The sequence below is a fragment of the Aythya ferina genome (assembly GCF_964211825.1).
Source record: "Aythya ferina genome assembly, chromosome: 22".
Classification (NCBI taxonomy): Eukaryota; Metazoa; Chordata; class Aves; order Anseriformes; family Anatidae; genus Aythya; species Aythya ferina.
The window spans coordinates 5,862,713-5,878,179 of record NC_140320.1 but is presented as its reverse complement, the minus strand read 5'-3'; the positions used below and the strand labels follow the sequence as shown (position 1 = coordinate 5,878,179).

The window sequence follows — 15,467 nt, the reverse complement described above, 5'->3', positions numbered from 1 at the left end:
CGGCCGCCGCGTCCGGCACGGGCGTTGCGTGAGGCGCGGGGCCGCGGGCGCTGAGGAGGCGGCGGCGGCGGCGGGGGCCGGGGCCGGGCCGTGAGGGGCCGTGAGGGGCGCTGGGGACATGGCGCGGGCGCCCTGCTGGGCGCTGGGCTGGCTGCTGCTCGCCTGCCTCCTCCTGCGGGCCGGTAGGTGACGGGTGCGGGGCCGGGGGTTTCACGGGGGGCGGCCCGGGGGGATCCCGGTGGGGTTCGCGGCCTGGGAGCGCCCTGAGGGGGGTCAGGGCCCAGCCAGGCCCGGCCCGGCCCGGGGTTGTTTACCGGCGCTTCCCCCCCCCCCCCCCGCCTGCCGCAGAGCCCCTGGCCGTGATGTCGGTGGACGTGGGCAGCGAGTCCATGAAGATCGCCATCGTGAAGCCCGGCGTGCCGATGGAGATCGTCCTCAACAAGTAAGCCAGCCCCGTGCTGCCGGTACCGCCTGGGGATGTGCCTAAAGGGGCCTCCGGGGTCACGCAGGCACCGATAGGAAGCCAAGTTTTGGGTGGTGGAGGGGTCAGTGCGTTGTGTTTGGGCGCTGAGTGAGGAACATCCATCCCTGCTGCCTGATTGAGGGCTGCCTGAGCGCAGCCCTGAGCGCCAGGGCAGCAGGTCGGCCGTCACCCTCGTCTTAGGGGTGCCAAGTTGTGCTTTGTGCCCCTTTTAAGCCAGCGACCCAAGGTGTGTGTAACTGAGAACACATCGTAGTGCAGCTGTGAGAGGGTGTAGGGTCATGTTCCTGCATACACTGTTAAGAAGCCAGGTTCTCAGCTCTCCATAATGGAACGTGAAGGTAGGTTTGTGGTGCTGCTCAGGACCCCCAGTCACTTGTGAAGCAAATCTTTCATCGTCTTTCACTTGGCTGCTGTTGCTGCCGCTGGTCCCCAAGACACTGAATGGAAAAAGTGTGGGTGGGAAAGGATCTTTGACCAGGAGCATCCTTGCTTTCTGGGAGTCTAGACTCAGGTAGTGAGTGTGTTTTTCACCTAGCTCCCTGAAATGTGGCAGTTATTGACAGAATGAGCGAACTGACTTGATTCCCTCATTGGTGGAGGGAAGCAAAAATTATGCGAGTTTTGTCTAACTACAAAGTAGCACATTTTAGAACATTGCTTGTGAGTCCTTCTTCTTCATGTCAAGTCACTTTGTTGTAGCCTTATGATAGAAAACTGCTGACATGTTACAAGGTGTCCAGAAGTGGGTAGCCTGCAGAAGTATTTATGAACTTAGTGGACAACTTAAAGCCATTTGATAGTTATCATAACGAAATCCTCATCTTGGTGTTTTCATACTTGGATCTGTAGCAGAAATGATTCATCTCTTGTGGAGTACTTCAGTGCTATGCGAAAAATTGCACAACTCCACAACTTCAGCTGTTCATTTGAAAGATTACTGTCCATGTTTTGGTCAAGCGTGGTAGTTGCGCTTGTCATGAAGAACACTGGAGGATCTTAAAGTTCTGAAGACAGCTGCTGCTATTTGCAGCTCTTTCGATTAGTAGAGCTGGTCTTCCTCACTGTAGGTGGTGTCTGAGAATCTTCTTCTAGTCTTTCTAGAAAGGAATCGCTACCCTTTGTCACCAGGACCTCTGTATTGAACGTTCACCTGCATTGTTTTTTTTTTTTTTTTTCCTGTCTAGGGAATCGCGAAGGAAAACACCTGTGGCTGTTGCTTTGAAGGAAAATGAACGTCTCTTTGGTGATAGCGCACTAGGAATGGTAAGAGTTCACCTTGCTTCTTATGCCCGCTGCAGTTCATGTACACAAGAAGGTGTCTTCCCACAGCTGGGTCCTTCATGAGAAATATCTAAATTAAGAGGAAGTTTTATTTCTTGCCCTGTACTTGCTTTCTTATCTCCTTGGTGTTTTGCTGGCTTTCTCCACCTGCTCCTTGTATACCAGGCTTGTGTTCCAAAATACCATCACAGTTGTTCATCGTGTAGATTGGGAGAGGTTTGTTTGACAGCAGGAAGGACAAATAAATGCAGCTGGGTGATTTCTTCTTTCTTTCTGTAGTCTATAAGGACCCCCAAGGTGGCATTCAGATACTTTCAGGATCTTCTGGGTAAGCAGATCAATAACCCCCAAGTGGCACTGTACCGGACCCGGTTCCCAGAACATGAACTTGTGGAGGATGAAAAGAGACAGACGGTTATCTTCAAGCTGTCCCAGTAAGTGACTGCTTCTGGGTTCCTCGTGAGCGGGACTTTTGCTGTTGGACTTAAATAGCTGACTCTGTTGTTTTAACTTCTTTTCTTCTGTTTCTTGAAGGGCAGTACAGTATTCTCCAGAGGAAATGCTTGGTATGGTCCTGAACTACTCACGCGGTCTGGCTGAGGAATTTGCAGGTTGGAAGGACTTATGTGTTTCTTACAGTACCTGCATATGTTTGTGTGTTATAAAATGTGAATAGAGACAGAAGGTGTCTGGAAAACCCACGGCTTCTTAGGAATGGGATGTCGGGTCATCTTAGAAACAAGATGTTTCCGTGTTGTGGTGGTAGTGAAATCACAAAGTAATGAAAATTACAGATGAATTTGGTTGACATGTTTCATTAGTGACATTACTGGGAAGCTGTGTGGTGTTTGATTGGTAACATCAGAGCCAGTCCAAATATTTTTTACTCCGGAGAGTAAATGCAATTCATTGATAAAATAAGGTTCTGTGGTGATCATATCTGCTGAAGGTTAAGGCATTTGAGATTATTTTAGCACATGAAAGCCAAGTAGTAGACTTGTGGCTTCATGAAAATCTGGAAAGTCTGATTTAAACAGGGAACAGAGCAATCTGTAATGATGCTAGCTGCTGATGTTGCTTCGGGATTGAGTTCTGTAGGTGTCTTCAGCTTGCATTCTCTGGTTTTGCTACCATCACTCCGTTATGCTGTCTTTGCATGTGGCTACTCTGATGGAAAAACTTCTTCCACCGTCTCTTTCAGAACAACCCATCAAGGATGCAGTGATCACTGTTCCCGCCTACTTCAACCAGGCGGAGAGGAGGGCGGTTCTGCATGCTGCTCGCATGGCTGACTTGAAGGTTCTGCAGCTGATCAATGACAACACTGCTGTAGCACTGAATTATGGAGTTTTTAGGAGGAAAGACATCAATGCCACAGCACAGGTAGGTATAGCTGGGAGATGGTCCCATGCAAGTGTGTGCGTGCAGGGGAGAAAGTGCTGCAGATAAAATCAAAAAGGCCTTAACCGTGAGGAAGTGGACTTGCTGTTCAGCCAGTCTCCTCTGTTTTCATGTGTTCATCAACACGATGAAGATATGAAATCCTGTGTGAACGTGGTAGAGCGCTAAAAGCCTTAGAGCTTTTGGAGTGAAGGCCAGGTAGCTGGAAGTTCCCATCTTGAAGTGCGTTCCTTGCCCATCAGCTGGTGGGGAGTCACATTAGCTGTTTGTTTTTCTTTTTTAAGGTATTGGAAGACTGACTCTGAAATAGTTGATTTTCCTGAGGTTTAAGAAACTTTTAAAGAGCAAAGTTCTGATTTCTGATTTACAAAATGGGTTAAAAAGTTTTTTCTTTGTAAAAAGTCCTTTTCTGTGTAAGGCATGACCCTGCACATCTCCTTAGTTCGATCGAGGTACGAGTCCTGCATCTCTCATATGGTATAAAGCCAGTCTAGGGAACAGACATAGTCTTGGCCTGTATCAGAATTGGAAAGCCACGTGTTCTTTCCTTATTCATGGGGGATATCCAAGTGTTTCTGCTTCACCGTCCCAGCTTCTCTTTTCAGAATATCATGTTTTACGACATGGGAGCAGGAAGCACCGTTTGTACTATTGTTACGTATCAGACAGTGAAAACTAAGGACTCGGGAACCCAACCTCAATTGCAGATCCAGGGCATTGGGTAAGAATTCAACATGAGTTGCACAAAACCTGAAGGTCTCAGGAAAGAAATCATTTGTTTCACAGTCTCTTCTAAACATAGAAAGTTTGAATGAGACTTCAGCATGGTAATTTGGATCACAAAGTGGGAAGGATGTAGAGTGAGAAGACTACAGTTATTAATAATTCTTACATCACTGCAGAAGGTAGCTGAGAAATTGCAGGAGCCCAGGAGGCAATCAGTTTACTTAGTCTGTTTCAGGCTTTTTTTTTTTCTTCTTAAATACAGCCTCAACCCATTTAAATGTAATTCCATTTGATAAGATCGTACAGAAGCAGAGGGTGTCAGTTTGAAAAAGTGGAATATCCTTCTGGAGAGGAACGAGAATGCACTGCAGTTAAATGTTGCCAAATAAGGAGGGGGGTGCTGTAGATACCCAGCTCAGCAATTTTAACTCTGAAAACAGTTTTATACTGCTGTTTTCAATAAAATACCTGGGACCTGACGCAGTTATCCCTTGGCTTCTCAGCTGTTTGGGCTTAGCAGTAAGGCCTTTACCATACATACGATGAAATTTCTTGTACAATGGCTACTGTGGTGGTGAATCTTTCTTTTCTTGGCTTATGTAATATGTTCTTTTTGGAGTAACTGTCATTCTTTTGCAGACACAGCTAATAGTACTTCAGCTATTTTTGACCACTTTCTGCTTGGCATAGCTGTGAAATAATAGATGAGGTTTGTTTGCTTTCAACTTGTTTTAATTTATTATATCCTGGTTGTTTTTTTTTTTTTTTTCTTTTTTTTCCAGGTTTGACCGTACTCTTGGGGGTTTAGAGATGGAGCTTCGTCTCCGGGATTATTTGGCAAAGCTCTTTAATGATCAACATCCCTCAAAAGACGTCCGGAAGAATCCCCGGGCCATGGCCAAACTGCTAAAGGAGGCCAATCGTCTGAAAACTGTCCTGAGTGCAAATGCTGACCACGTGGCACAGGTATGACTTTTTGTTGCAGGGTTTCCAGAGTTCTTAGGACTGAGGGTGGGATGATGTTCTTTAGATTAATTATCTAATAAATAGTTAAATATTAATAAAGCATAACTGTTTCTCTGCAGTGTCAGTATGCTGAAGAGCATCACTCCCCGTGTTTCAGAGGTGGTGGCACTGTCAGTTCCTCTGAACTTGTGCCCACTTAGTAGCACTACTGATCAAATTAACGTTTTGGGTAAAAGTTAGCTGTGTGAAGCTTGGTAAATAAACTTTCACAGCATCTGAGAGAAGCTGTCTGTTATGTCTGCATTCTATCTTCTCATTACCTTAGCAATTGTAGGGTTCAGATGAAGCGCAGTCAAGTTACAGGTGCATTAACAAAGCTGGAACTTTTTGCACACTGGGCAAATCAAGCAAAGATTTTGCTTGTAGAATGCTCCATGGAGAGAGAGATACATATTTATTTTTTTTTCCCTGAACAGATTGAGGGGCTACTGGATGATATTGACTTCAAGGCCAAAGTCTCAAGGCAAGAATTTGAGGATTTGTGCTCTGACTTGTTTCAACGAGTCCCAGGACCTGTGCAACAGGCTCTGAGCAGCGCAGAAATGAAACTGGTATGTTTAGGAATCCATTAAGAAGCCTGAAGGTTTCCATTCGTGGAGCTGCTGTCACGTCATGATCAAAGCATCAGTGACTGTGTTATTTACAAGGCATCAGCACTGCTGAGAAGTACAGATGCCTGCTGTTGTAGTAGACAGTGGTGTTGGTGCTGCAGAGAAGTTACTTTTTGCAGTGCCAAGCAGGAGTCTGTTTTGGCTCTGCACTATCTGCCAGAAATAAGGTAGCTGGAGGAGTGTTTTCTTTCTGTTTAAAAAAAATCTTTGTTCTTGGGCTGGAGGTTTTAAAGACTGGTCTTTCCTTGTGTTGTCTGGGATGCTGGTTTCTGGTCTCTTTTTCTGAAGTTTTATCTTAAACTGCTTGGAAACAGAATTGCTGCTGTTCAGGCTTCTTGTTTGAGCACTCTCTTTAGAAGCCCTGTTCCTGACTGCAGTTGGACCAAATGTGATGCAGTCATTTGGAGAGAGTTACAGTGCTGCTAAATGCTCACGTTCCAGAACGCCAGCATACTCCTTGAGCATCTTTTGGCTATTGTATTCAAAGCAAGACGTTGATTCACCTCTTAGAGGCCGGGTTTCTGTCTGTTCTGGTCCAACTTGCTGTCTGAGTCACTGGCTCCTCTGGCATAACCTGTAGTTCATTTAATTCTAAATTAAGTCCCGCGTTTCAGGTGACTTTTAGCAGTGGCCATATCAACCACGTTTGATAGACCCAATCCGAGGTTCGTATTGCTGGCATGGCTCACATCAGCCTGCCTGAGACCTCAGGCACTGCCCTGCATTAGGACTGCAGCATGTAGCATGGTTGTTCTTAAAGCACCGCATCAGAGTGTGGTGTCCGGGGAAGAACCGTAAGGAAGCCCTGAACTTAGCTTTCCAAAATTGCTTTCTCAAAGACAAGGTGACTGTTTCCAATCCCTAGGATGGAATTGACCAGGTGATTCTAGTTGGCGGTGCCACACGGGTCCCCAAAGTGCAGGAAGTTTTGCTGAAAGCTGTGGGCAAGTGAGTATGTGAGGCCCCCTAGTATGTCTCCTATTGACAAATTGCTGCTCGTGGCAGTGGCTGCAAAGCTCATGTCTTTTGCTTTTCACTTCGTAGAGAAGAACTGGGCAAGAACATCAATGCTGATGAGGCTGCAGCTATGGGTGCAGTCTACCAGGCAGCTGCTCTGAGCAAAGCCTTTAAGGTGAAGCCCTTTGTGGTTCGAGATGCGGCTATGTTTCCTATTCAGGTAACCCTTGGTTTGTCTTCTTTTGTAAAAGATGTGGGTAAACGGGGCTGTGTTGGGAGAAATGTTCCAGGTGACCTAAGGAAGCTATGGAGATTTTTCTGCCAATCTAATAAAGAAAACAGAATAAATATTCGGTAACACAGAAGTGATATATCGAAGAAGTCAGGCATATAGAAATATCTGTTGAAAAATACATAGCTGTTCCCCAGCTTTTGCATGAGGTAGGGCAGTCAAGTGCTGTGGAAGCCTCTAACGTAGGATGCTGTAAAGGAAGCTTGTAGTTGTTTTGTCTTACTGTGTATTTGTGATGCAGGTGGAGTTTACTCGTGAAGTTGAGGAAGATGATAAATCCAAGAGTTTAAAGCATAATAAGAGGATTTTGTTCCAGCGCATGGCACCCTATCCACAGCGTAAAGTTATCACTTTCAATCGCTACACAGATGACTTTGAGTTCTATGTCAACTATGGAGATCTGTCGTTCCTGAACCAGGATGATTTGCGGTGAGTTGAGTCCAGCAGCAGAGCAGACAGCCCCATGGCAATGCAGGGTGCCCAGCCTATGGATCTGACTGGCCACTAGGACGTATTTGCAGATTAATTCTCCAGGTTATGTTTTAGCAGACCAAACAACACTGGTTCCTTGCTTAGTGCAATCGTCCAACGCTGTGGGTGTGAGAAATGGTTTGCTGTTCTGCATCTTAAGTTCAATCACTTTCTGCTTTTGTCTATCACCAGGATTTTTGGATCTCTCAATCTCACTACTGTGAGGTTAAAGGGAGTTGGAGACAGTTTCAAGAAGCACTCGGATTACGAGTCCAAAGGCATCAAAGCTCACTTCAATATGGATGAGAGCGGAGTACTAAGTCTTGACCGAGTAAGCCCTGTGGTGATGTTTGTCGCCCTGTGGTGATGTTTGTCACCCTGTGTATCTTCCCAGTGCTGTCCTTGTTTATGCTAGTGACGGTCCCTTCTTAAAACTAATTCTATGCTCACCTCTCCAAGGTGGAATCTGTGTTTGAGACCTTGGTGGAAGATAAACTGGAGGAGGAGTCGACTCTAACAAGTAAATGCTGAACTTTAATATTCATACTGACTGTTTTTTTTTATTATTATTAGCAGTATCTGGGATTACTGTAAGCATACTGTTTCCCAGAGCACAGCAAGCACCATGTATTTGAGGGGTGGAAATTAGACAGTTAACCGTAGTCCCTGATAGCAACAGCTCCAGAACACACAGAAGCCCTGTGCAAGTGGCTTCTGGGTGCTGCAAAGAGCTCTGAGATGTCATTTGTTCCTAAGGTGACTATTGCACGCATTGCAAGTTGAAAAATAGGTCCTTTTCTCCTTGTTCATTTACATCTGATCGTTTCAGGAGGTCTGTCCTGAAGGGAAGTCCTGCATCCACAACCCTGCAACATTCTCCCTTCAGGTTGTCTGGGTCGTGGTGCTCTCATCTGTGCTTTGCACCTCTTGGATTTTAGAGAAAGTGCAAAGCCTGCCTATACAGGGGAGTTGGAAACCTGCATGTTTGGAGGGAAAGGGGAGAGATGGCTAATGCAGTCACAGGCTGAAGCTTGGAGCTTTTTAGCTGAAGTAACAAATTTGCACGCTTCTGTGTGCACGCAGAAGCACAAAATAAGGTCAGGAAGAATGAGGTTCTGCAGTGTTTTGTAGCAAACCTGTTGGGAAGCTCCTTGGTCATCATTACAGTTGTGAGGGAAAGAACTGATCGCTGAAGAGGGCTTCTTCCTTTGGAAATACAGTGTTCTGGACTTTTTGTCTCCTGTTAACAGAACTTGGAAACACAATCTCAAGCCTGTTTGGGGGTGGTGGCCATACACCAGAGACTGGAGAGAACCTGACAGACTCAGTTCAGGTGAGCCCCAGGGTGACTGCCCTGACAGTGGACTAACGTTACGGGAGTTGTTTCTGTTGAAGTGTCTTGTTTCTAAATTGTTCTGGTGACACACAGATACATTTCCGTCTGTCATTAGTACAAGTGTCTAGCAGGCTACTTGTTTTCTTCTGGGCCGTATAGGCACAACTGCAGTTTCACTGGCAGTACTGATTTGGTTTCCTTCCAGTGAGATAAAAGTTCTGTGCCGTGGATTCATGTTCTGCACCGAAGTGTCTCTTAATCTTCTGCCTCAGCCCCACCTAGTACAGCCCCTCATTAACATCTGCTTTCTCTGTGAACGCTGTGTTTTTGCAAGTATTATGTGTTCTGTGAAATGTTTGCATGGGATTTCTACTCCAAAACTTTTTGTTTTCCCCTTTACTTGCCTGTGGTGGTCAGGAAGAAGAAGAAAGCCTCGCAGAAACAGCTAAAGAAGAGCAGGGAGGGAAACAAGGCCAGAAGAGCAGTGCAGAAGATGCTGGTGAAGAGCAGGGAGAAGAGAAACAGCAGTCACCACCTCCAGATCAGGCAGAAAGTACCCCTGTGAAAGAAGAACCACAAAAAAAGGAAGAAGGCGAGAAAGTAGAGTCTCAGGTAAGCATCAGGTTGAAAGAATGGGACTGAGACTGTGGTGTCTGAGGGGTACATTTGGAGCAAATAAATTCCTATTGTTTTGCAGTGCTCAGTGGCATTCTTTCTCTATTAGTGGCCTGCCTTGGAAAAAGTTTAGTTAGCCTTGTGTTGCAGGAAACACATCTCTTTTCTACTGAAGCCCCTCTTTGTCCTTTGTTCCTTTTTAAGTTGTCAGTGTCTTGTCTGCATGCAGAATTCCTGTGGAAATATGTTGATGCATTCCTCCAGTTTTGTCCTGCAGATATGCCCAAGAATTCTTACTTGCTTGGGCGGTCTTTGGTATCTAGGTCCTTTGAATTCAGCTGCATTAGGAACATCTTTCAGGCTATTATTGGAACACAATGCAAATCTGTCTGCTTGGCTGAAATTTTGTCTTGCCTGTTACAGGATCCCAAAGAAAATAGAGAAACTACGAAAGAAGAAGAACCGTCCAAAAGTTCTGGTGCAAGCACAGCTACTAAAACAGAGGAAGAGAAGAAAATCAAAGCACCCAAGAAGCAAAAGCTTGTCCATGAAATCACCATGGAACTGGATGTAAATGATGTGCCTGACCTGTTAGAGGATGAACTGAAGAGCTCAATGAAAAAGTATGTTTTAAATAGCTCTGCTTGGTTAAAGCTCTAGATGAAGGAAGTGAGTTGCTTTGTGACAAAAGGAAGAGAGCTTCAAAACTTACCGTAACAGTTTGTATTCCCTGTGCAGGAGTGACACCTTTTCTGTTTCCTTTAAACTGATTTTCTTTGAGTGAAACATTCCTTCTTTGGTCCTTGATGCCTAATCTGGTTTTAGATTAGATTTCTTCTCTGACAGCTGCTTGAAATAAACCAGGGAAAAATATCTCCAAAGAAACTGATGGCAACTCTGAATTGCCATGGTACACGTCTGCATTTTGGGACTGCAGTACTTAATGTAGAGATTGTACTCAACCTAACAGAGCTCTTGGTGTAAGAGGAGGTAGCAGCAGCCAGAGAAACGTTACACAAATAGTAAAATTTGTTGTAGTGCTGCTGGATTTCTTGAGTCAGAGTGTTTCTGGCTTTAAATAGTCAATGCTCTGAGTTTTGTGACTTGAAAACTAGAAGGATTCTCAGCTGTCTCTCTCCCTTTAGTTAAATCTTTTCCACCTGTCACCTTCCTCTCCTAGAGATGGAGGATTGAAGGAATGGTGACTGCTAAGAAACTGGTGTATATGATGTGGTGCTCATCTAAAGGCACTTACTACCTTTGATCTCTGCTCTGTTCACATTCTAGACTCCAAGACTTGACAGTCAGAGATCTAGAGAAACAGGAAAGAGAAAAATCAGCCAACAGCTTGGAGTCCTTCATCTTTGAGACCCAGGTAAGACAGGGAAATAAAGAAATGAGAATTCCTGGAACGTGGGTAGAAGTGGCTCATGTAGTTTGGCTTATCTGGATGCAGGGTTCTTTGAGCTGATTTGAAGAGCCCGGCTCTAACCCTTCAGTCACCTTCTCTAACATTAGGCTTCCCAAGCCCATGTGGAATTGAGAGGTTTCCTAAATGCAGAATGAACTTCAGCACATCTTCCTTCATGCACATAGAAATGCTGGGAGCAGGAGCTCAGATTTGGGAGGGCTGAATGAGAATCTCCTAGGCAATGCATGCAGCATGCCTGGACTTCAGAGGGCATCCCAGTTACTAGTGGGTGAGCTGGTGGCTTTTCCTTTCACGCTCAGTGTTGTTTGAAGGGAACGCTTGCTTTGTTCTTTTCAGGACAAGCTTTACCAAGAAGAGTATCAGTTTGTCTCAACGGAGGAGGAGAGAGAAGAAATTTCGAAGAAACTCAGTGAAGCTTCGAATTGGATGGAGGAGGAGGGCTATGCAGCTGCTACTAAGGTATTGCTGTGTGGAGTCAAGATACCTGTCTGCTATAACTGACAAAGAAATCATCATATGGGCTGACAGAGTATTGAGCCATCTTGAATCTTTATGATCTAGTTCTTGAAAATTTCTTGCTTTCGCAGTTGACAGATGTAATATGTATTAGTTCTTCCAGCCACATGAACATGTGGTTGGACGCATTCCATTGACAATTCGATGAGTGTGAATGGTCTTCAGCAGCTTCAGCAGTAACCTGTTGATTTTGCGTAAAGCTTAGTGACATGGCTTTTATTTTATTTGGTTTTGCTGTATGGAAATAGTGTATTTGATAGAGAACTACAAAACTGCAGGTTTTAACTTCTGGGGTTTACAGCGTTCACAAGGGAGAGTTAGAGACTGGGCAAGCTGATTGTCTGCTTTCTGCTCTCCCCTTTTTGCAGGAGCTGAAAGACAAGCTTGCAGAGCTGAAGAAGCTTTGTAGGAACCTCTTTTTCCGTGTCGAGGAAAGGAGAAAATGGCCAGAACGCCTGGCTGCCCTGGAGAGTCTGCTTAACCACTCAAACATCTTCCTCAAGTAAGAGCAAGCTGTTAGGAATAAGAGTTGTACAGCCCATAACGTAAGGGATGCCAGCGGAACTTGTCCAGATTGAATCTGTTCTGAAAGTCACTGGTGCTTGTGAGGAAAGATGGCCAAAACTCAGCTTCCCTAGTGCTTGGTTCTGTAAAACACGTTAACAGAACCATGCAAACTGTTTAAACTGGAAGAAGAGGAAGTGTCCAGTGCTGTACAGACTATGTCCAAGCAAACTTTTCTTTTCCCGCTTGGTTCTGTGGCCTCAGCTTTTTGAGTCTTCCCTGTTCTTCTGTTGTGACAGTTGCATTTGCTGACTGTGTATTCCATTCCTAACACCCAGAGATAGATTTAGGACTCTTGTTTCCTGCAGCAAGTGTTAGTACATTTTACACTTGTCTTTCTAATTTGGTATGTGCAGTGACTATTTATTACTGGTTTTTACTGGTAGTGTGAACTCCGAGTTGACAATGCATAGTCTGTTGGGTTAAACAAAAATGAACTTTCTTTTTGTCTTTAAGGGGAGCCCGCATGATTCCAGAGTCTGACCAGATATTCACGGAAGTGGAACTGGGTACGCTGGAAAAAGCAATCAATGAAACAATGGTAAATGGGTTGTGCTTCCCGTTTCAAGAAGTAGCTTCTGTACATTCACCCAACGTCAGGGCGTAGAGCATCCATGTCTTGTTTCCATGCCACCAGCAAACATGTGTTTCAGTGTTTTCTAATCCTCTGTGTGACCCCAGAAAGCTCTAGGGGAATGTTTTTTTGTGTTGAGTGTGGACAGTTATCTCCAAGAGTGGTGGTATAGCCCAGTAATCTGGCTACGTGGCTTTCAGAAGCAGCCAGTGGGTTTTGAGGGTTCTGTTTCTTTTTGTCCTTTGTCTGTGTAACTAAGAAACTTGTAGAAATGCAACACTGAGCAGTGTTATCCTGAGCAATGTTAGAGCACTCAGGAGTGGTGACTGAGATCGTGATACATGGTAGTTCCTGGAACTAAGAAACGTCCAAAAAGCACCTTTCCCCTCCCTCCCCATAGATGTGGAAAAATGAGACACTGGCTGAACAGAAAAAGCTGTCTCCTGCTGAGAAACCTGTCCTGCTGTCCAAAGATATAGAGCTCAAGATAGCAGCCTTGGACAGGGAAGTGCAGTATCTTCTGAACAAGGCCAAGTTTGCAAAACCCAAATCTAAAAAGGAGAAGAATGCCACAAAACCTGATTCAGGCAAGAATGCTACAGCAACCTCTGAGAGTGAGAACACTATCCCTCCCACGGAGGGGAAGCAAGAAGGTAAGGAGTGGGTGGGAAGTGTGGCCCTACTATTAGATAATTGCCAGATAGTAACACATTTTTAAAAGGGAGCTAAATACGTGAAGACACCAGTTAACTGACAAATCAAATGATCCTCCTAATTCTCAAAGACTGTTGAGAAAATCTAGGTATGACAGTCGTGGGCTGTTATTTTTTTTCCCTCCCCACCCCTCTGTTTCTGCCAGCTTTCTGGGAAGGAAGATTTATGTACTACCTAGGATACATCTTCCTATTTAGTATCTATCTCTTTGGCTGTCTGCCTTGTAAGAAAGATAAGCCTTAAAAAAGATATAAGAATAAGATATAAGAAATATTTATAAGAAAGATAGAGCTGTTGATGAGAGAGGTTTGTAGCTTAGGTGGGCCCCAGAAAAACATCTGCCTGGGACACTAAAGCTTCTTGGTTTTGGAATTAGTTTGTTAAAGATCCTCAGGTTCTGAGTATCCCGTTCCTTTTAAATTTAGACTGCTGTTTGTCAGCAGAGTTGCCTGCTGGTTCCTCTTAGAGTCAGAGTGAATTACTGGAGTCCTGCTGAGACACCGTGGCCGACCTGTTTGTAAACCTCACTTGCTGCTGGTCACCTAATCTCCCCGCATCTAATCTCTGTGTATTTCCCCTTAACTTCTGTGCTCTTTCTGCTTTATACATAGATAAACCTGAGGATATCAGTCCAGCCGAGGAACCTCCTACGGCTGAGAAAGCACCAGGTGATGAGCCTCAATCAGACTCCGGTGGGTATATGTTTGATCAGTGGTCTAGAACTTGATACCTACGCTTGCAGGCTTTTTTCATCCTAAAAGGATGTGGGGATGTAGCAATATGCTGAAAATCCTGATTATGGAGCAGTTCTTAATTCTGCAAAGAGGAAGGTGAAAATTTTGGGTTTCTCACGGTGTCAAATGCTCATTGTTCAGTGTGAAGTTACAGCGTACCACTGCCTCAGCAGCTGATTTCTGCCTCTGGCACAGCAGTTCATAGCCAGTTCCTTAGGTGTAAGCCTGTCTTTCTAAAGCTCTCCAGGAACTGATCTGCAGGTGCATATTTTTCTGACAGTAGTATTGTGAAGACACCAGTATTTAACAGGTGGATGGCAGTAAGGTCTTCAACTCTTTGGAGCTGAATATCAGTTCTCAAAGCATTTGTCTGGTGTATGTAAATAGATCAGGAGTTCAGTGGAATGCTTGATGAATGTCAGTGACTTTCAGTGCTGCCTTGTATGCCCTAAAAGCTGTTACAGTGTGTAACTGTGTTTATTTCATTACACAGGGTCCAAAACAGAGAAGAAACCAGAAGCTGGAGGAGAAAGCAGAAAAAATGATGAGTTATAACACCCCTGAAATCCCACTGGTGTCAGCATCTATTTATTTCATTGTTACTTTCTTTTTTTTTTTTTTTTTTTTTTAAATGGACCTAGTTAGTTACGATGTAAATGGAACACAACAGTCTGACAACAAAATGGAATAGAGATGTAAATTTTTTTTTTCTTTCTGGGGAATTTTCTGCTACTAACTTAGCGAATTTGGGTGTTTATTTTTTTTGTTGTTCTTACATGTTTAAAGGTGGCCGTGTGCTCACCAAGAATTATCTCAGTTTCAGGACAGAAGTCACCAAAATGACCTTTCTGTAGAGAGAAAACGGTTTAAGGAAGGTTTTAAGCCTTAGGAAGTAACTTGGAACATATGCTCTGTGCCACACCTCACCTGCTGAAGATAGATGGGATTAATCCAGAAGCGTATGTTGCTGAGATGGTGTTGCATTAGCAACTGAGGTCCGAATTTAAGGAAATTGTGTGATTTCAACTGCTGGGAAGTGTATTCTCATTCAGATTCATATGAGAAACTGGAACAGGAACTGGGGAGGCAGATGCTCTGTGCTTCAAGATAAGAGGGTGTTTGCTTCCATCAACTGTTATTAAAAACATCTCTATCTGTGCTCTGTAGCAGAGTCTGAAACTAGTGAAGTGAGACTTAACGAAAGGATTCGGTTTATTGTTTACTGTAAAATAAAAGTTAACAAATTGCGAGATTGAACGCACAGGAGACTGAACGAACGTGTTAGTGCATCTTTTAGTCAGAACAACAACCAGTAGTTGACCAGAGAGGTGGCACAGGGCCAGGCAAAAACAAAAGCAACCTGGCCAATTTACGCTAACTATCCTCCTCCTTCGGTATCTTGTGTACTCGGCCTGGCTCCATTGTGAAAATTCATGTCCTTGGCTGTGGTCTCCTAACTCCTCGGGACTGTTCATGCTGCTAAAACACACGAGCGGGGTCTCCGCCTCGCGCCGCCACTTTGTGAACGTGCATCTGCTGTTGTTCTCCATCGGCCTTTTCGACCAAAAATAAAAACGGCACTTCCAGACGGTCTCTTAACGAGGGCTGTGGTTGCTGTGGAAAAAAAAAAAAAAAAGAGAAAGATGAGGGAATTTGTGACGATTTCGGCGTTCCTTAAGCCGTGGCAATGGGGGCGGGCAGCGGGGCGCGGCCTGCGCCGACCTTCGGCCGGT

General features: G+C 44.7%; 1 protein-coding gene across 2 annotated transcripts; it reads left to right on the top strand.

Moving 5' to 3' along the window:
- The first annotated feature begins 48 nt into the window (after window positions 1-48).
- HYOU1 (hypoxia up-regulated 1) lies at window positions 49-15,333 on the top strand. 2 transcript variants are annotated; one of them, XM_084495851.1, is made up of 25 exons: window positions 49-182; window positions 349-442; window positions 1,669-1,747; window positions 2,045-2,199; window positions 2,300-2,376; window positions 2,967-3,148; window positions 3,772-3,887; window positions 4,675-4,858; window positions 5,335-5,469; window positions 6,395-6,477; window positions 6,574-6,706; window positions 7,020-7,207; window positions 7,442-7,580; window positions 7,709-7,769; window positions 8,500-8,582; window positions 9,003-9,197; window positions 9,624-9,823; window positions 10,488-10,575; window positions 10,969-11,091; window positions 11,517-11,650; window positions 12,169-12,253; window positions 12,687-12,939; window positions 13,612-13,692; window positions 14,228-14,310; window positions 14,552-15,333. In XM_084495851.1, the coding sequence occupies exons 1-24, from the start codon at window positions 119-121 to the stop codon at window positions 14,287-14,289; spliced, it is 2,994 nt and encodes a 997-aa protein (XP_084351977.1). In that variant the 5' UTR covers window positions 49-118; the 3' UTR covers window positions 14,290-14,310; window positions 14,552-15,333. The 2 variants fall into 2 exon arrangements, with proteins under 2 accessions (XP_084351977.1, XP_084351976.1); XM_084495850.1 differs by having other exon boundaries at window positions 14,228-15,333.
- The last annotated feature ends 134 nt before the right edge of the window (window positions 15,334-15,467 follow it).

Bases quoted from the DNA above. Each gene is read 5' to 3' on its own strand.
- HYOU1 (XM_084495851.1), top strand. From the start codon at position 119: ATGGCGCGGGCGCCCTGCTGGGCGCTGGGCTGGCTGCTGCTCGCCTGC. The intron at 5,470-6,394 runs GTATGTTTAGGA...TCCAATCCCTAG, and splicing joins GCAGCGCAGAAATGAAACTG to GATGGAATTGACCAGGTGAT. The intron at 9,198-9,623 runs GTAAGCATCAGG...TGCCTGTTACAG, and splicing joins GCGAGAAAGTAGAGTCTCAG to GATCCCAAAGAAAATAGAGA.